The sequence below is a fragment of the Chrysemys picta genome, chromosome 2, assembly GCF_011386835.1.
Source record: "Chrysemys picta bellii isolate R12L10 chromosome 2, ASM1138683v2, whole genome shotgun sequence".
NCBI lineage: Eukaryota > Metazoa > Chordata > Testudines > Emydidae > Chrysemys > Chrysemys picta.
The window spans coordinates 57615327-57637063 of record NC_088792.1 but is presented as its reverse complement, the minus strand read 5'-3'; the positions used below and the strand labels follow the sequence as shown (position 1 = coordinate 57637063).

Below are 21737 nucleotides of genomic sequence, written 5' to 3'. Positions count from 1 at the left end.
CGCTGGTCCCTGCGGCTTCAGCGGCAATTCGGCGGCGGGTACGCCAAAGGCGCAGGACCGGCAGATCACCCGCAGAAACACCGCCAAATCCGCATGACCAGCGGACCGCCCGCAGGCGTGCCGCCAAAGACCGCCTGACTGCCGTGCTTGGGGCGGTAAAAAACATAGAGCTGCCCCTGTTAATGAGTTACCCATTTTTCAATGGGTGATTATTTTATCCACTACAGAACCCATCTGCAATAACAAATATCCCTTATAAGTCACCCAGTTTTGTTTATAACATACTTCTGTAGAAACTTTTATTTGTTTGAGGGGTCTTTTCCCTGAACATCTATATTCCGACAGACTTGGACATGCTGATGATAATTAGATACAGCCCAACACTGAATCACATTTAAAAACTCCTGAGTACAGGTCACCCACAGGTTAAGAACTAATGCTATGGGCCTTAGAATTTAAGATACTCTTTGCAATATCATAAAGATTCTGGGAGAATGGTTAATATGCAAATGAATGTAATATACAAGAAAAAAGGACCAAAAAGTTTCATATTTACTGACAATGTATATCTGATATTTTCATCTTGTGCCTCATACCCAAGTCAGTTCTGATTTAGGTTGTAAAGATGTTATGTTTGTGTCCACAGGCGATTATGCAATCACAGTGGCCATTTCCCCATTTCTTGCAGTTACTGTATGTTACAATTCCAATAACTCTTTGTCCCAAGCCTCTCAATTGAGCTACATCATACTCTCATAACTCCTAAGCTCTACTCAATTTCTACTCTAGTCAGCTTTTAAAAAATAGAATTTGAAGTAGTTTGATATTATACCTGCCCTTAAATTCCTTTCCCCATTTTTGTGGCAGTGCGGTCACATTTTTTATAAAGGTTTTCCTCCCTGTTGTGTGAAAGACCACACAACCAAAAGGGAATAAGGTATAAGGGAAACAGTGAAACTAACTATACACAAAGCAATGTTGAATGCACAAAGTGAAGAAACTGGAAAGAAAGAGAAATAGTTTGTCTCTGATCTTTGTTACAGTAACCTTTGGTGTAACCTGTATGAATGTAAATACTTACTACTGTTATAAACGTGATTTTTTTTTAATTGAAAGTCCCATTAATTGTTACCTCAAAACATTGTTCAAAAATGTACTTTATTCTGCACTAAATTTTGAAGAAAATGAAATGTTTTCATTTTCATTAGGAATTTTTCACTGAAATTTTCAGTTTTCAACAACTGAAAACTGAATATTTTAGTGTTTGGGTTTTTTTTTAACAAAACCCCAATAGAAAGTTTCCATTTATCAAAAAGTAATTTTTCATTAAAAAAACTGATGAACATTTTAACCAGTTCCAGTCACCATATTTTTTTAATCAATATGTTAAACATCCATCTCTCTTTTACGCAGAGACCGAGAACTCTTTTGTAAAAGGATTATTTAAAAAAACTAAATTTAGCCTTATCAGTTGGGTTCTGGGTTTCAGGCACAAATTTACATCTATGCATGAGCGTTTGCTCATTCTGTTAAAACATTGGTTTTTACATGGACCCCGTCATCAGGGATCTGAGCACCTCACAATCTTCAATGTATTGATCCTTAACACCCAGGGAAATACTATTATCTCCATTTTACACATGGGGAAACTGAAACATAGCTTAGTGACTTGCTCAAGGTCACACAAGAAGTCTATGATGGAGCAGGGAATTGAACTTGAGTCTCAAAGTAGTGCCCTGACTCCTTGCCCATCCTCATTCTCTAGAACATAAGTGGAAACTACCTGACGTTTACAACACACATGCTGTCAGAAAGCTGCCCAGAGCTGGATTCAAACTGTGAGTACATGGGTACTGCTCAGGTTCAATGGCCACAGCATGTCAGCGTGAGTCACCCAGTTACTCCAACAAATTGCTCTCCCTCCCGCTTGTCAGTTCCATTCATGCGAGGTGACAGGGTGGAAGACCCCTTCCGTGGGCAGTCATTCCACACACTTGATTGCATGTCCCTGTTTAGAGTCTCTAGGCACTACTATAATACAAATAATTATTCTGGGATGTTGATTTGTTTTTTTGCATTGCTCTGGATTTCTTTAGGCATGTAAAGATGTATGCAGACACTGTTCCTTTTCTGCTCCCTTGTGGCAGGCTGTGGAACCATGTGACTTGCTCATGAAAACAGAAAAGAGACGTGAGGAGCAGGCGTTTGGATGCTACAGTGATGAAGATGAGGGCTTCTAGGTATTTGGACACCAAGACCTGCCCAACAAGGTTTCACACCATCACACAGCCAACCAGTTTTGAAAGATAAAAGACTGCTGCCTTCATTTTGAGTAACCAGTAGACTTGCAGTGGGGTGTGCACAGAGGTGAGATCTTAGTGGCACTGTCTTTTTATTTTACGTTCAGAGTCCTGTGAAACAATGTAAAAGAAAACAGTTTATAGAGCGTGCTTCAGCCTCTGATACTCACTAGAGGGCACTAAGATTCCATTCCCAAAATGATGCTATAGCTTTTCAACAAATGGATTAAAATGCTAACAAATAATGGGCCAGTTTCATTTGGTTGTAATTCCCTCAGTGTAGAATTTGACTAACACCAGGTATGGACTTGGCCCAATACAGCATGCTGAAATCATCCATGTAATATCCATTTAACACACCTATATGATACAAAAATCAAGCCTGGTTCTTGTTTTACAACAAACCTAAAACTTAGGGCAAGTTTGACAAATTGTTCACAGATATTTTTGAAAATTCAGGCCAGGTGTGAGGAAGGCTGGGCCAAGTGATGAAGACGGATGAAAAACAAAGAAATCTTTTTGGTGGCTAGAGATGGTCCCGAGTGGCAGTGCTTGAATTGGGAAAGTTCAGAGTATTCATAGATCATGGGTTCAGGATCAGGCCCATGATCTTGATCTGAAGCCAGATACAACTTGGTGGTTTCAAACAGAGCTTTATTATAGGTTTCCAGCTCCATTCAAATCTGAAACTCAGAAATTCAGAGAATATGAATTCCAAAGTACTGAAAAAGGATGTCCCTGAATCTCTATCTACACAGAGATACAAAATGTACATAGAAAAGGCAGGGGGAAAAGGTGGAAGAAAGATTTTTTTTTTAATCTATTTATCCACAGGACAGGTACAGCTCAGATGGCAGTAGTGAAAGCTTCACTGCTCCTGCCTCTGTCTAGCTTCTCCTCAACAAACATCTGCCTTACTATGGAGGGGAACCACCTCTAATGGCAAGAGGGAAGTTTAATCTTCATGTTCTTAAAGGCAGTGGCTTTCAGTTGAAAGTACCAACTGGAAACTGAGTGCAAGGGTGGTGGGTTTTATGGTTGCTCGTCCATTAGAAGGAGGACCGAGTGCACCAATTTACTTCACCTGGGTCCCCAAGTAGTCTTTAGATGGTAACTACTTTTGGTCACTACTGATGTGGCATGACTTTGAACTTATGACAAAGGGTCTCATAACCAGACTTCGGAGTTCTCTTATCCCCCCCTTTCACCATCTTTTAAGGGTACCTGGGTTATGCAAAATGCCATGTATACCAGTAACTTTTAGGGATATAGAGAAAATTCATCAACTTTCATAAATTATCAGGGTCAATTCCAGTCACTACTTATATAGGAAATCGAGGTATTGCAGGGAGAGGTGTTAGGAATACAGTATTCTCTACCCTCTGAGTCAGTGTAGTTTTTATGGACCACTCTGATGTTGGGAGGTGTTTTCTTTTTGTAGGCTTATCACCCCCAAATCCTTCCTCCTCATTCATTAAAGATCTGATGTCATTTTTCCTCAGACTAGCATCCCACACAAATTAACTACATCCTGCTTAACAAAAATGCCCCGGAGGAGGGATTCTTCACTTCCCCCTCCAAGCTATACTAGGATTACACTGGTGTGGTGGTTCTCACCAGAATTGTATACATATTTGCTTTATTGATGCATATGAGCTCCTTGCTCTGCAAAAATATTTATTGACATGAATAGGTGCCAGCATATGGAGTTTTAGATCATGATCTTATATAAATGAAAATAAGGATATTACTGCATAGATGCACTCTAAAGTGGTGTGGTGCTGTAAATGTAAAGGCCAGGTATACATAGCATTCAGCTGTGATGGCTAATGCTGAGGTGCTAAATGGGGTACTTGCGCTGAGAGAATCAGGATTCTAGCAGCTAGGCAACATGGAAGTGACAGATTCAAGATGCAAAATGGTGCTGTCCCCTTACAGCCCTTTCACATTAGATGATCAGTCATTCGCTCCAGTGCTCATTGCTGACTGAAAAACCATGTAATGAAGGCCATCAGGGGCCTGAAATGTTCCAATTCAGAAACTGCACTCATACCCCTAATCATTTTGTTGCCCTTTTCTGAATCTTTTCCACTTCCAATATATTTTTTTGAGATGGGGCAACCACATCTGCACCCAGTATTCAAGATGTGGGTGTACTCTGGGTTTATATAGAGGCAATATATTTTCTGACTTATTTATCCCTTTCTTAATGATTCCCAACATTCTGTTCACTTTTTTGACTGCCGCAGCACAGAGTGGGTGTTTTCAGAGAACTATCCACACTGACTCCAAGAACTCTTTGAGAGGCAACAGCTAATTTAGACCCCATCATTTTATATGTATAGTTGGGATTATGTTTTCCAATGTGCATTACTTTGCATTTATGAACATTGAATTTCATCTGCCATTTTATTGCCCAGTCACCCAGTTTTGTGTGATCCCTTTGTAACTCTTTGCAGTGAAGTCTGCTTTGGACTTAACTATCTTGAGTAGTTTTGTATCATCTGCAAATTTTGCCACCTCACTGCTTACCTCTTTTTCCAGTTCATTTATGACTATGTTGAACAGTACTGATCCCAGTACAGACCCCTGGGGGACACCACTATTTACCTCTCTCCATTCTGAAAAATGACCATTACAAGACATAGTGATGCAATGGCACCATGAATAAAATGACTCCTTTTTGGAAGCCACTTTCTCAGTATATTTCCCTGTTATCATGGATTAGTTTGAGACTTTTTAAACTGTACTTTGAAATTCAGCTATTTATAAGGGGGCCAGTTTTATTACAGGCACTGAATAATTTGGGAACCTATGGGTGGAGATATAGATGCTTCAGCTGCAGATGTGTGGAGCCCTTCTGTCAGGTGGTTATTGGCAGCAAAAAGGGTCAGATTTAATATATTTTGGGTCCCTCTTGACAAAACTAAACTGCCTCAAGCCCTCACCTAGAAACCTGCAAAAACTAAACAGATCCTTCCTGGGTGCCCTTATCAGACAGAAATAAATCTTTATTGGGGTGAAGAAAACAGACAAACTTGGAGAGATTGTAGGGTGAGAAGAGAGATGCCTGCTTGGTCTGGTACTCTATCATCCTCTAATGGTAGTTAGAACAGCAAGAGATTGATGAGTCCGCTATAGCCTTGGCTAAGGGAGATGTCTTTTAGCTCATGCAATAGAAGCTCATGCATTAAGTTCCAGTGATCATCGGTTTGATCTTGGCTAATGATGACAGGGGCTGTCAGCATTACATATGTAAATTAAGCATAAAATACACCGTCCCCCAAGTAATTTTGGCAGCAGTCCATATAACTCCCTTCCCCTGCTGGTGAGAAGGTCCCACAGGTAATAGTCCCTTGGCCACACCACATTTACTCCTGGGGGAATTCTGTGCCAAAAAATTAAAAATTCTGTACACAACATTTTAAAATTCTGCATATTTTATTTGTCAAAATAACACAATATAATCTCTTCAGTTTCAGTTATTTTGGTAATTTATTTCAAAATACCTGTCAACAAGGATGACAGCATTATAGGCAACAACAACAAAAAATTCACCTGAGGAGCAGAGAGTTCAAGAAACTCCTATGACAACCCAGTTCCAGTTGGGGAGTGCTGGAGGGTGCTATGTGGTATCCCCCAGAGCTCAGACACCCGCAACCTCCTCCTCCAGAGCCCAGCTGCGGGCCACCCTCCCAGCCCACACACCCGCACCCCCCTACCCCAGAGCCTTTACTCCCCCCCCAGCTTATTTACTATCCCACTGGGGGACACTGAGGTCCTACCCTCCCTCACCCTTTGTGAGAGCTGGGTCTCCTGGACCCTCTCCTGTCCCCGGGTAGAAGATAATCAAAGCCGGGCAGCCAAAGTGTTCAGAGCCTCCATCCACACCAGGCTGGGTGCTTTGCTCACTGTGAACTGGGCTCTGCAGCGTCCATCAGCCCCTATTGGCTGCCAGCAGCTCTGCAGCCCCAATTCTGTGGGGGGGGGGGGAACATGAACTTGTGTACATAACATTAATTGGGCACAAATTCTGCATTGCACAGTGGCACAGAATTCTTCCAGTAGAACACATTACCCATCCACCAAACCGCGCTCACAGCAGCAGTCCAAGTGTCTCTGTGTGGAGCTGTCAAATTGTAGTGTTAAATATTAAAAGCGTGCCCTCACAAATAACTTTTTCTGCGCTGTCATGTATCAGCCAAAGATTAAGGATTCACATTTTCTAAAACTTCTTTGAAGACGAGTAGCCTGATTTTCAAAGATGATGTGCATTCAGTAGAGTTAATGAGTGCTTAGCTTTTCTAGGTCTGCATGGGAGAAGCTCCCTAACAATCCCTCCCCACCTACCCCCAAAAAACCTGTTCCATATTTTCCCCAACTATACCAAACAACCATCCAAGGTCACATCCAAGCTCCTTCCCCACATGGCGGTCTATTTTAAAGAGGAGATTGATATTTTTAGTTCTAGCATTTAAACACTGTCTACTGATGTTTTGAAATAAATTGCTATTGCATCGTGAAGCATATTTATATACAGAACATTCTTATTCAACAATCACACCATTCGAAGACTAACCCTGGATCTTAATACCACCTGAAGTGTTGATCCAAATCTGCATATCTCCAGCAGAGGGGTATGAACTATTGATATTAAATGTTGTGTTCCAATAATGCTGAGCTTTTGACCAAGAGTCAGGAAATCGAAATCAAGATCAACATTGTTCTCCACCCCGTCTCAAAGTTAAATTCAACGTGTTGCCCAAATTCTCATTTGAGACTTTTGTCAAGGCCTTAATTTATATACACTTTGATGCATCAATTCATTTTGAGGAAAAGCTATTCTAAAAATACTTATCTAGGAGAACAACATTCAGCTTCCAGAACATACGCTGGACAAGGGCTTTAAAGAACTATTCACCTGTTGCATCCAAAACACCTGGACATATGTGAAAGTCGCAATCTGGAGTGATTCCAGGGATTGCAGAAGGGAAGCTAAAAGCATGAGTCTCTACAGCTTGAACTACAGAGCCAGTTATTTGTCAGTGGGGGGCTTTAACAGGCTCACCTTCTCTTTGCATCAGGCACAGAGAGGGACGCAACACAGTTACCAGTAGTTTACACATATCCACATGGTACCTGTGAAGACCTATACCTGGACATGAACGATACATAACTGCACATGCATGTGGGTATGTCCCTTTTTCCAGTAGACAAAGATTTTTAGGGAGGATAAAAGGCGCATATACATTTTGTGAGCATGGTTGTCATGCCCACCTTCGACAATGTCATCCTCTATAGATAGAGATAGAGAGAGACACACTGAAGGCAGGATTATTATACCTTTTTGCACATTATGCTGGATTGGCACCTTTGAAGGTATCCTGATTTTCAGGTTAACACAAATGTATAATTCTTTTGCATACCCTAACTGTATGTTCATTTTATGCTTTGATAAACTTATTCAGAAGGAGCATTATACACTGCTACCTCGATACAACATGACCCGATATAACACGAATTTGGATACAACGCGGTAAAGCAATGCTCCGGAGGGTGGGGCTGCGCATTCCGGTGGATCAAAGCAAGTTCAATATAACGCGGTTTCACCTATAACACGGTAAGATTTTTTGGCTCCCGAGGACAATGTTATATCGAGGTAGAGGTGTATTAATATAACAGTTCAGCAGCAGAGCTGATGCAGATACCACCCAAGGGCAATGATGACTGCGGTAAGTTTGTTTCTGTAGACGTTAAAAACCCCTTTAGGTCCAGCTGTGTTCGGTCATTGCATCCGTTTTCCATTATAAATAATGTAATTATCCTGGTGCCTGCTAGTTCTACTATGGTTACTGAAAAGGTCTATTTTATATATTCTGTTAGATCGATTTCTGCTGCAAAACTGTTGTTCTTGGCTGAAAGGTGGCACCCAAGAGAATTTATTCTCTGCTTGATGCATGCTGCCTGCAGCTAAGGCTGGGTATATATTGAGACAAGAATTTACCTGTTGGATGCACTGCAGGAACTATTTGCATGTAATACTTTTCAAACAAACCCCAATCTGTTGGGTAGTTTTAGAGTTACTAACTGCATTGCTACTTTTCTGATTAATGATGCTCTTTTGCCCTTCTATGATTAAAAAAGACTTTCTAAACCCTACTGGGATCATTCACCACAATGTGGACTTAACCCCTTTATATTAAAATAACAAATAGAAGTTTATATATTTGAAAACTGTGAAGTGCACACTTGCAGTAGCTTTTCACTACACCATTGTTTTAGTCTTCATATGTCTATTACCATAGCAAAGACTTCAGATCAATTAAGAGATTTAAGTATATAACATACATTTTAAAAGTTATTTGCATACAAGCTATCAAGAAGGGGCCACTCTGTATTACAGTTATTGTGGAGGTATTGGAATAGTGAACAATGAAAATCTAGGCCAATGGAATAGTTAAAGAATGCTGGCTTCATGGGGTGAATAGGGACGTTTCTGTGCACAAGTGACTAGTGGGTGGGGGACATTAACCTACACAGTTGTATAGGAAACCTCAAATTTGCATGTGAAAAATTTTAGTTATATATTTAAATTGGCAACCACCAGATTTATATGTATAATTATTTTGTTCATGAAAATCTGGTGACTACCAATTATTGTATGCCATTAGATTGAGCCCACAATATTGATTTGTTGCATGTGCAAATATTGTACATGTAAAGGTCCAGATCAACACAGCTTGCAGTTTTGCATTTTCTTTGCATTATTAGCAGATTGAGAATACCAAGATTTGTCCAGGTATCAGGATAGTCTGACCAGAACCACACTGGGTCAGCCAAAATTGAGGGGGGAAATGGGCTTGCTGCCTATCCTTAACTAACTGTGGCTTTGTGAATAGTGAACTTTAAAAATACAAAAAAAATGAGTAGAGGAAGTCTCAGAATAGCCTGTTACTCAGTTTTCACCTAAGGAAAGATAAATCTCAATGTGTTCAGTGGCAGACAATAAGTCTATGAAACAAATGCACTGAGAACAAATGAACTAAGATACAAAAAGCCATTTATTCAAAAAAAAGTGGTGTCAAGTCACATACACAAGCTAATATTAAGCGACAAACACAGATCAACCAATTCTATAAACAGACATAGGAGTGTTCACATATCACAGTACCTAAAAAGATTGCTGATAAAAAAGGAGTCCATAAGAATTTCATTTCACTTTTCCTATATGGCTCCTTGCTGAATGTCTAACTCTGACTCACTGTACACTAACTTAGGCAGAGTCCCAAGGAGAGCATCTAATGCCTCAGGGCTCCATTAAAGAACTTTATTCTTCTAAACAAAAGGAAAGCCTAGCCTTGAGTTTTTTGTAGGACACTGAAGTAAAACCTGTTTTGCTTGAACAATACGGCATTCCCAAAGAGCATTTGGCAGTAGCCTAGAGATTGTGCTTTGTTGAACCATCTTCATTCTCCTCGCCTTCAGATTCTGATTCTATGAGGTAAAAAGAAAAGTAAAACTTTTCTGCTCTTTTTGAACTGGATTTACAGTGACAGTTATATCATTATTTCTGTAAATAGCAACAGTAAAAGATTTGAATAAAAATTAGCCTCATATCACATTTCCTAGGGAGGGCAGTCAGATCATTGAAAGCAGCTCCGCAAGAAACATACTGCAGACAAAAACAAAGAGGAGTTCTTGTGACACCTTAGAGACTAACAAATGTATTTGGGCATAAGCTTTCGTTGGCTAAAACCCAAGCTTATGCCCAAATAAATTTGTTAGTCTCTAAGGTGCCACAAGGACTCCTCTTTGTTTTTGCTGATACAGACTAACACGGCTACCACTCTGAATACTGCAGACAGAACACCTAATTCTACTCAGTTGTACAGGTCTAGATTTAGAACAGAATTGGTTCACTATGGATAATCTAGACCTAACTTTCCCACAAAATAAACTGAGATCAAGTATACACTGGTTAAATTTAATAAACAATAATTATCCATCTATCTGTCCAGGTGGGATTGCTGCTGTACAGAATACAAGTTATGTACTGCAGCTGATGTGCTTTATCAGATAAATCAGTTTCTGAAGACTATGTATTATGATACAGTCTGTTCACAAAACTGTAGGTGGCAGTACAATTAGACTGAGACGCATGCCATATATTTGCTATCAAAAATCTAAATAAAACACCACACATCCCCAAACTGCCAACTAAAATCAAGTGAAAAAGTTTACATTATGCTGAATCTCTGACTTATTGTTCACTTCTGAGGAAAGTATGTTGCAAATGCAATTCAATTGCAAACCAAACTTCTCAAGCCAAATTTAATTGTGCAAAGTATAAAGTCACACATTTAGGAACTAACAACAAGAATTTTTGCTATAAGCTGGGGATGTATCCGTTGGAAGTGAGAGGAGGAGAAAGACCTGGGTGTATTGGTTGATCACAGGATGACTATGAGCCACCACTGTGCTGTGATGCGGCTGTGAAAACGACTAATGCAGTATTAGTACCATCAAGCGAGGTATTTCCAATAGAGACAGGGAAGTGTTAGTCCCATTGTACAAGACACTGGTGAGATCTCATCTGGAGTAGTGTGTGCAATTCTGGTCTCCTGTTCTAGTTTGAATTCATCTTAAACATAGGTGCAGAGAAGGGCTACTAGGATGATGCGAGGAATGGAAAACCTACCTTATGAGAGGAGATTCAAAGAGCTTGGCTTGTTTAGCCTAACCAAAAGAAGGCTGAGGGGAGACGTGATTGCTCTCTATAAATACACCAGAGGGATATATACCAGGGAGGGAGAGGAGTTATTTAAGTTAAGCACCAATGTGGACTCAAGAACAAATGGGTATAAACTGGCCATCCACAGGTTTAGGCTTGAAATTAGACAAAAGTTTCTAACCAGCAGAGGAGTGAAGTTCTGGAATAGCCTTCCAAGGGGAGCAGTGTGGGCAAAAAACCTAACTGGCTTCAAGACTGAGCTTGATATATTTATGGAGGGGATGGTATGATGCTCTGCGTCTAACTGATCACCATATTTGGGGTTGGGAAGAAATTTTCCTGTGGGTCAGATTGGCAGAGACCCTGGAGTGTTTTCACCTTCCTCTGCAACAGGGGGTTTGGGTCACTGCCAGGTTTAAACTAGTGTAAATGGTGGATTTTGTAACCTGAAGGCTTTAAATCACGATTTGAGGACCTCAGTAACTCAGCCAGAGGTTAGGAATCTATTACAGTAGTGGGTGGGAGGAGCCTACTGCAGCCCTGGTGCCGGTGGAGCTGCCTCTCCCTCCCTACGGCCCTGGTTTCGGTCTTTTCCTGTCCCTGCTTGGGGCCGAGGAGCTGGCTCTCCCAGCTACAGCAGGTTGAGCTAGTTCTCCCCCTTCCCTCCTGTGGCCCCAGTGCCAGCGGAGCTGGCTCTCCCTTCCTCCCTAGCCCTTGGGACAGAGCAGTTCGCTCTCCCCGCCCTAGCCCCAGAGGACTTCTGTGCCCCCCACTGACTGGGGGGGGGGCTGAGCCCCTGCTTGCCCACCCTTGCGCATGCCCCTGCACTCAAGTAAAGGAGTAGCAGGGGGAGAATAAAGACAGTGTAAGACTCCTGCCTGAAATGCAAACATTTTAATTGGTCACGGTTTAATATACCAAGGTGTGTGTTAAAAGGACAATCTTTCAGTTATGCTGACCTCTATGTAGTGGAATTGCTGTTCATAATCCCTCCATAAAATTCTGATTAATAATAACATTTGATAACCTGATACAACTGTGTTTAGCAGCCACAAATAATCAGCAGCCCCAAGAAATTGAAGGAAACAGTGTGTCAAATTATCAGTTTGAACTGAGCAGAAGAGAGGGGGCAAGTGAAGAGTGATAAATATATACCTGCCACTCAACATAACTAACATGGGGCAGTCTTTAAAGCAGGCATCGGCAACCTTTGGCCTGCGGCCCGCCAGGGTAAGCCTCCTGGTGGGCCGGACCGGTTTGTTTACCTGCCGCGTCCACAGGTTCGGCCGATTGCGGCTCCTACCGCCGTTCCAGGCCAATGGGAGCTGCGGGAAGCGGCGTGGGATGTGCTGGCCGCTGCTTCTCGACGCCTCTGTTGGCCTGGAGCGGCGAACCAGTGCCAGTGGGAGCCGTGATCAGCCGAACCTGCGGACATGGCAGGTAAACAAAGCGCCCTGGCCCGCCAGGGGGCTTACCCTGGCAAGCCGTGTGCCAGAGGTTGTCGATCCCTGCTTTAAAGGGACAGTTCACCTGTTCTTATACCAGAAGGAAAATGTTTACCATTGTAGGGCACCAGAAAAAAAGGAAATGTGGGCCCAAACACCCATTTATTTCCCTTCCCGTTATTCCTTTTTAACAGTAACTACAGTCCTTGTGCCTTTATGATTGCTGTTCTCATTCAGGAATTCAGTGAAATTCACACTGCAGGACACATGGAATTTTAAGAACTCGAGACTTCGTATGGACTCCATTAATGACCTGAAAAATAGTCAGTGGTGCCTGCCTTCTAAAGACTAAGATCATAAACAATTTAGAGCAGGTACGGTCTTTTACCATACATCTGTACAGTACCTAGCACAGTGAGGTCATGGTCATGACTGGAACCTGTAGGCACTACTATAATACAACTAACATCTTCAAAATGGAATTGCCAAGGGGCTACTAAATACTGTTAACGTAAATGGAATTGTACCTTCTTCAGCATTTTGCAGCCACTCAACAAATTTCTTCATCTGGTCAAGAAATACACTTTTGCCTTTAGCAAGATGTGCTTCTTTGTACCACTTCAGGATGGCTTCTTCACTCAGGACATCAGCTGCAATTCAGAGCAGTGATTGCAAAGATCAGCATATTTTTATAAGACAGAAGACAATTGAAAAACATCTAGGTTTTGAGGCAGTAAGAAGTGAATCACACTGATCAACTAGGCTACAGTTGCAGCATATCACCTTAGAGGGATCCCAGCTGTGTCACATACTGTAAAGTCAGTCATTAACTAAATAGGCCAGTGTTAAAATAAACCATTCAGTGTCATGCTTCTGTAAATAGTAATTACTCCTCTATTCAATTGGCTTTAAATAAGAGATATATGACACACCAATTGCAAAGGAAGTCAATAAACTCTACCTGTATATCTTAGGACTCACCTCAGTAAGAAATGCTGTAGGTTCTTTTGCTGCTGACTCATAGAGCTATGCAAGAGTAAAACTGCTAGAATTGTGAAAGAAAAAAAATTAACAAAAATCCCATCCTAATGTGAAGTGTCTTCTTTCCCAGCTGATTAAACAGCAGTCATCAGGGGAATCATTTAAAAGGACCATGCTCCCAGAACTCTTCTTCTAAGTGTCAAGAACAAAATAATTGAGGACAAGAGGAACATCAGGCTGAATAAACCGTGCCAGGATGCCCACTGATCCTAGCTGATATGAAACAATAAGCCTCTAGCCCAAGTGACAGAGCTTCTGCCAATCAATGAAGTCTTGCAGCTGAATAAGTGACTGTCGTGAAGCCAATATCTGTGATGAACTTTAGCCTTCAGGGCCATTGGATGACATGGAGGCCAGAATAAAAACAGCACCTTTGGTTGTCGCCACCATTTTCATTTTCATGTACTGGTCAAACTAACATACTCCTCCTCTGCCCCTCATAATCTAGTATACCAGGAATACGGGATAGCCCTTGCTACTCTGCTGAAGACCAGGACGCAGCCATATTCTACTGTAGCACAAAGACTATAGGCAGATGCCAGCAGTGAAGGACAGAAGAAAATTAACTGGATCAACTATAATGAAATAAATGAACAAACATCTTTAAAACATCTGTGCAAATAGAAACAGGACTGAGACCACAGACTCACTTCACATAAGCTATGGAACAGCAAATAGATAGTAGTGACCTGGAACTATTTGAGCTGATAATGTAGAACTAATAACAAATGCTCTAAGCCAACCAGTCACTCATAGGTGGAAGCTGAATACACTTGGGTCTTCCTGGAGATTTCAAATCTGGTGAAAACAAGTGAAATGTGTTTAGAAGTCTCTCTTGTCTCACAAATATCTTTTACTATCAAAAGCCATCATCCGATTTGGCATTATCATACAACAAACAAGCTGAAGGTAGATGAAGAGCAGGAGTGTCGCACCTTTTGAAAACAGTGTGGTGGCACAGTTGTGTGTGTGTGTGTGTGTGTGCGCGCGCGCACACAAGACTACAAAATTCCTGTTTAAGACTATGACAACTTGTACCTACAACTATCATTCTCTCCCCTTGTAAAAATTCGGTTCCAATATTTAGCTAGAAATGTAGCTGAATAACAAAAAATCCACTATTTTGCACTTGGAACGTACTCAAAAGTAATAAAAATGGTAGAATCATGAGAAATAAATAGATACAGGAACTAAATAAAATTTATAGGGAAGATGTGACATTTGGCATTAAACAATTGTCAACCCAATATTCTTTACTATGGCTCCAGCATTTTGCTGGCATTATGTCTATAACACACATTTGGACTTTCATTTAGAGCGTACAAGCTACAAGCTTCAAAGTATTTACATGGAACTTTTAATAGAGATTACAAATATAATTTCTTCATGAAAAAACACTGTACTCCAATATACTGTATAGCGCATGCATGAAATTCTAAGAAATACAGCAACCTATTATATAGATTCTCAACCTGTACATCATAACACCTGGGACAGAAGGATGTTGTGACTAGCCTCCATTTCTTTCTGGCTAAGTGGTGGGGAAAGGATTGAATCTTTTATAAGATGGGGTCATAGGTATGGAAAATGTTGCAAATGGAATTGTTGGCCCTTATTCAAGTACACCATGTAAGTGCCTACAGTTATGCACATGTTTAAGTGCTTTCCTGAACTGGGGCTCTGAGGATGGTGGATTTGCAACAATAGTAGAGCCCATTCTAGTGGTCAAGCATTACAAAAATTAGATAGGTCTAAATCCAGGACAGCAAAGTCTCATTACCTGCCTGAAAGATGAGAATGGCCCCCAGGTGATGGGGAAGAGATTTGCCTGCATATGATTCTCTGGTACTAAAATGAAGTGAATGTTCCTGCACTGACAGAAAATGCACCCAGAGAAGGAATAAAAATACCTTGTGTTACAGAAATGACAATCACGTCTTTCCTTTCATTTCTGAGAAACATCATTGGTAATTCATTCGTGCCTCCAGTGTTTGTAAGGGATAATATTCTCCTGTTAGTGCAGAGATGCTCAATTAAGCAATCAGCCAGGGCAGGGTGTAGTTAATGATAGCCCTAGGTTGCTCTGACGCAATGGGAATACTGGGGGTGATTTATTTTAGTTATTTCTGATTAAAGATGATGACAATTACTTTTTACATGCTGCAATAGTTTCAGCTGAATTTAGTTGTTGGCACGGTTCTGTTGTTACATCCACTGCCCCGGGTGATGTCAGCCCCCCTGGAGATCCAGAGCTGGTTTCCCTGCCAGTGCAGCTAACTACTACTCCAACCACCCACCACCAGAGCCCCAGGTTAAATCAATCATGAAAGGGAGAGGGCCCAAAGCACTTCATAAGGATGTCTTCACTGCAGAGTTAACTTGAACTATAACATAAGTATTGCCCCTAGCTCAAGTCCTGTCCATACACAAAAACCCTTAACTTGAGTGTGGTGGTGCTTTTAACTCAAGTTAAGGGGCCCATAGGCTGGTACAGACTACAGGTTCACTTGCACAACTTGTCAGCTGCTAACACAATCGCACTGTAGTTCATGTGTTTCGCAGTGTGGCTGCTCTCACTCGAGGCAGCCTAACTTGAAAGGAGTTAACTTGAGATAACTGCAGCAAAGACAGAACCTTAGATGTTGCTTTTTGATTATCATTATTATTATTCAAGTAATGTTACCCACAGTTTAATTGTGGCAAAATGCTTGCATTTCTTTTGTGTGTATTTTCTGCTGTGAAAGGTTCATAAGCCATCTTCCACTTCCTAGGGAAGGTAATTGGAACAATTGAGTAGAGATAATGACATTTACCCCATGGAAAATTATTGTGTGTAAATTGTAGCTTGAATATCTCCTTAAGTGGAGGATTAATAGATTGTATGTTCAGAGAGGTGGTTTGAATGTTTGTTTGTTATAAAGACTCCAAAATGGAGACAAGAGCAAAATAAAATCATTAGCATCTTTAAGGCATCGGTCAGGTGCAGCAAGTGGGAGTATTCTCCCATGGGAACTCCCAATTCTTTCCATCTCTTCAGGAGGTTCTGCAGCCAGAAACTTAATAAAATATAGCTTTAGTGGCCTTTAAAAAACAGAAAAAAGGTTTTATTCCATGTTATGAACATTTGTTCTTCAAGGATGAAATCCTGATCCCACTCAAGTCAACAGAAGTTTGGACATAGACTACAGTGTGGCCAAGATTTCATCCCGGATCTCTAAGTTAGAGATAAATTTAGTAGAGCTACAGGGGATTCTGTGGTTAATGAACGTAGTGTAATACGCAATCCAATGTTAATTATGTTCAGTATTTTCCTACTATAATTCAGCCAGAAATGAAGATGTTCTAGGCGATTTAGAATTGACTGAAAGTGTATGTCATCCTACATATGATGGCTGGCCAGTAGAGATCTGGGGGAACAATGAGGCTTATTAATTTTTTCTTAGATCTGTGTTGCTGTTGGGGTTGTATTGTCAGTGAGCAATTGCCAGCCTCTGTTTATCATTAATTGTACCTTTAAGAGTGTAAAGGGTTCTCTTTTACATATTTCTTATAAACATAAATAAAATATATACACAGAACAGAACATTTTTGGTCTTTTGCACTGATAAGGGACTTGATCCTTCTCATGTTGAAATTAATAGCAAACTCCCAACATATTCAATGGGATTTGAATCAGGTCTCAAAGGCCCTACATGGCCTAGAATTTCTTATAATTGGAGCTCCAATACATAACTTCTTAAAGGTCTTGTTTTATTATTCATTCCTGGATTTAAGACTTTCAAAAGTTGGAAGAACGTGGTTGATGTTTTTACTGCTAAACTGACAGTGGATCAGCAATGTGGCGGTCCTTATAAATAATTACCACATTTGAATATGAGTTTACAATTATATCAACTTAAAGAGATTATATATGCAAACTCTCTTGAACAGTAATGAAAGATTAGCACCCAAACCCTCCAGCTGAGGCTGAAATGAACACCGTATGGATCTGGGGGGTTGTTCAAAACTTGCTTAAGGCTCACCTTCATACTCCTCTGATACTGCTCTGTTCATCTGTCTGGACTGTGTTGATCTAACTTACACTGGGGTGCAGTGGGAGCAGGGGCAACCTACAGTCTAGGATTGGCATAGCTCAGGGATATCCTGGTCACATCCCTTTTCCATTCTATGCCAGCAGCAGGGAGGCATAATAATGCAGGGGCCCCTAGATTATCTCTAAATCACTAGAGGATCGCCTTTACACTAGGATGATCCTCTCTGGGCTTGTTAAATTGGCTTTAAAGGTCAGATTATGCCAAGCAATGTGGCACAAAGCTGCCACACTGCATGAAGAAATCTGGCCCTGTATCTGTACATTACAAAAGGGACAGATTTTAGAGTAAAAACATAGATAACAATCCATGAGGCCGTCAACACCGTACAGTCTGTTAAATTCAGCCTGGAGTCTATTTCCAAGCAAGTGTGGATATAAAAACCCTTTTTTATCATCATTATTGGTGGACCTTGTGACAGAGTTCTGAGGTCAGCAGGCAGGTCAGCACTCTGATCACTGTAGACTCAATTAGTGTCTTTCCTCCCCGCTCTCCCCCCCCCCATAATCAGTGTCTGATTAAATAATTAGCTAATCAGAAGGAGAAGCTGGGGAGGTAAGGGACTAATTAGCCCTCAGCTGACCAACCTGATAAAAAACTCAGGAAGGAAGGGTTACAAGAGAGAGGAAGACAGGGCTAGCTGAGCCTGGAATGAAGGAGCTCCCTAGAGAGGGAGACCTCCTTTTCTCCTAGGACCCAGGCAAAGAAAGGCTGAAAGAAGTAAAGTTAAAACTGTGATGTTGCACTGTACTGGGGTTGGTGGACAGGCTTAGAATAAAATACAGCTCACACACAAGAAGAAATCAAGTCTGAGCAGTTTTGGGGGCATCAGAAGATGGGGACAGCCTGGCTGTCCCAGTCCTGACTGGAATCACTGCTATATTCTGAATTGGGCTCAAACTTATTACTTGTTATAATTTTTCACCAGATATGTTCATATTGCTTTTATGAGGAAATGTATATTAAATATATTATCCATAACAACTGTACAAATAATTCTCAATAGCTTGGTTCCTCTCACATTTACATTGTTACTTATTTAAATTCATTTTAGGTCCCTTACACCACAAACTGAAGACAAACCTACTTAAACTATTTATGTTATCATTTGGGGCACTTAACTTAAATAACATGCAGAAAAGTTACAATGCTCATCCAGCATATACAGCGTGAACTAAGGCTAGAACACAATCTACTGAGGATGCACGAAAGAAAATCAAATTAGAATGTTTGTGTCTTGTTACGTCTTAATTTTTCTTAAATGGTCACATTTTCTATTTTTTAAAACTACTGGCGTCAGTTTATGTAGACATAATAAGGATGGGAATAAATATTGTTGACTCACTTGTTTCTGCTTTCTGAAAACCTATATGAATACTTTAGTCATCAGTTGTGTGTTTTTGAAAGTATACGTGAACACACAATATGAACAAAAAAAATCTATACCGAGCATTTCTAGTCACACTGATTTCCCCCCTTCAACTATTTATAGCAAGAATGTCAGAACAAACTGCTTATCACCCACCTCTCACATGCAGTGCAAGACTATTAGTCTCTATGACAACCTGAACTGAATAAACCTACTAAGAAACCATCTATACTATAAAAAAAAAAAAATATCCTGGAAATAATGGCTTCTCCAAGGATCTGACAGTGCCTAGCTATGGCCCGATCCTGCTTCCGTTAAAGTCAAGGCAAGATTTTCCAGGGACATCAATGGGAACAGAATAATGCCCATATAGAAGCCAAAAGACAAACCTTGATCACTGTTCTTTTCAAGATGACATTGATTACCCCTCCCTCCCCCATGATTTCATGGCTCCATGATTTAGGGCCACCAGCACCAGCATATGTTAGAGCAGGAGGAATCTGCTTTAGCTTGCTGCTGGTATAAGGTCCTTGACGCCAGCAGGTCTAGAAGAACTCAGGTCTACCATAGCCACTCCAACATGCTAAATGCCTGTAACTTTCCCCTCCCCCTCCCCACACACTTACATCATCGGTGAAGGGGTGGGCTGGTGTAAGAAGTAACTATGCCACCTCCTCCATCTCTACGGCAGTGGAGAATCTCCTTATATAGGAGCAATTCTATCTCTGGATAGTTTAAGTGGTTTCTGCACAGACCTGAGAGAACAGCTTCAGAATCTAAATACACCTCTACCTCGATATAACGTGACCCGATATAACACGAATTCGGATATAACGCAGTAAAGCAGTGCTCCAGGGGGGCGGGGCTGTGCACTCCGGTGGATCAAAGCAAGTTCAATATAACGTGTTTCACCTATAACGCGGTAAGATTTTTTGGATCCTGAGGACAGCGTTGTATCGAGGTAGAGGTGTACATGCCAAACTTACTCAATATCTTATTACAGTATGTTCCAGTAGGCACAGGACACAATGTTCACTGTACACCATACTACGGCGGATATGGACATATACCTTTGTAAAAGAGTACCACTATCTTCTGAAAGGCTTTCATAAAGTGGATGTTGTCGTAACAGTATTCCTGAACCTTCTGGAGAAGAATTAGCTCTGACTGGCCTTGGGTGCTGAACACAGCCAGCAGGGGTGCATATTGCTGAAAGAGTGGGGGGAAAAGGCAAATTATTTTATATAGAAGTACTGAAAGTGAAAAATCACAGACACCATTACTACAATTTACCTCCTTGTAAATTTCATCTTTGAAAATCAATCACCTAGAGAAAGATGTGGTTGCTACCAGGGCCGCCGAGAGCGGGTTTGGGCCCTGGTGAAATTTTTTTTTCAGGCCCCCAGCAAGGGCAGACTGGCTAAACAGGGTCGATGACGCGGGGGGGGGGGGAAGGGGGGAGGGGAGCTGGGCCCCCTTCCGGAATTTTTTCGGGCCCCCCAGTAAGGGCGGACCAGCTCAACAGGGCCAACGAGGGGTGGGGGGAAGCTGGGCCCCGGGCCCCCTTCCGGACCGCTGGGCCAGCTTCTCCCCGCCCTCTCGTGGGCCCTGGTTGCTACATTTACACATATTTTATTGCCAATAATATTCACTTCCATTAGTGCCATTAACACAAATATACACAAGCTTTTGTAAAACAGTGTTGGCGCACTTGCTATGGATTATTTTAATGTTTCACTTTGCTATTGAATTGTGTAAAATGAAGTTATAAGACCCATTATGTCAGAGTATTGTCATTTGTACGCTGTTTGGTACAGCCAAAGATAAGCAACTATGATGTTTCAACAATATTCTGGATGCTACATGTTGCAAAGAGAGCACCAACAATTTCACACACCCAGACCTGATGCTCCTGATAATCTGAAATCCCCAGTTTCATGGAGGCTTCAGAGATCATAATAAAATCCAGTATATGAAAACCATTAACTTGAACAAACTAGCAGCCTGTGACTCACCATGCTGGGGCATGAATTAGAAGTGACCTTTCCTTATGCAAAGAACACAGTAGCTTTTCCAGTACACAAAATTTAACTATTTAATATAGTACACGGACAAGGTAGTCATGGTCCTTTTTATGACCTTTAACATAACAATTAAAGATCCAAAGAAAAAAGGTAGCTGCTCATAAAAGGTCAGAACTCCATTTTGTTATGGAAATACTTCTCTTCCCTTTGAAGAAGGAAGTTATGCCAGTTATGGCCTTATTTTCATCTGCTCTTTCCTTCTAAATTAATTAATTAATGGAGATATCCCATCTCCTAGAACTGGAAGGGACCTTGAAAGGTCATCGAGTCCAGCCCCCTGCCTTTACTAGCAGGACCAAGTACTGATTTTTGCCCCAGATCCCTAAGTGGCCCCCTCAAGGATTGAACTCACAACCCTGGGTTTAGCAGGCCAATGCTCAAACCACTGAGCTATCCCTCCCCCTGACTAAGTAGTCATAATTTACCCTTCTTGCTTTCTCATTTCTTTCCCTCTCATTAGGGGGTTGTATTGTATTGAAATCAGTGGGACTACTTGCAAACTTAAACTTAAGCACATGCTTAAGTGGTTTTTCTTCAGTACTGGGGCCAGGGTACTCTAGGGTGACCAGATCACCCAAGACAAATATCGGGACGCGGGGGGAGGGGGGGGTGACGCGGGGGGGGCGGGGAGGGGGGCGGGGCCAAAAAAAACCCCTTCCTCCACAAGCGCTGGAGG

At 41.4% G+C, this 21737-nt stretch overlaps 1 protein-coding gene and 1 long non-coding RNA gene across 15 annotated transcripts in view; one reads left to right on the top strand and one right to left on the bottom strand.

The window, feature by feature from the left end:
* Positions 1 to 2063: 2063 nt before the first annotated feature.
* The window catches only part of BZW2 (basic leucine zipper and W2 domains 2), an 88673-nt gene continuing 68999 nt past the window's right edge, over positions 2064 to 21737 (bottom strand). For 9 of the 14 annotated variants that reach the window (XM_005306653.5, XM_065583190.1, XM_065583193.1 and 6 more), the window contains 3 exons: positions 20048 to 20186; positions 13004 to 13126; positions 9344 to 9794 (listed from right to left, as the gene is read on the bottom strand). In XM_005306653.5, coding sequence (XP_005306710.1) covers positions 9739 to 9794; positions 13004 to 13126; positions 20048 to 20186 — 318 coding nt within the window. In that variant the 3' untranslated portion in view covers positions 9344 to 9738. Of the gene's footprint in view, positions 2412 to 9343; positions 9795 to 13003; positions 13127 to 13457; positions 13522 to 20047; positions 20187 to 21737 lie in introns of those variants that run through there. The other 5 variants (XM_065583194.1, XM_005306655.5, XM_005306654.5 and 2 more) reach the window with 4 other exon arrangements.
* On the top strand, positions 7519 to 18881 carry LOC103305702 (uncharacterized). Its single transcript, XR_010598279.1, has 2 exons — positions 7519 to 7920; positions 13588 to 18881. It is a non-coding gene; the product is annotated as an uncharacterized LOC103305702 (long non-coding RNA).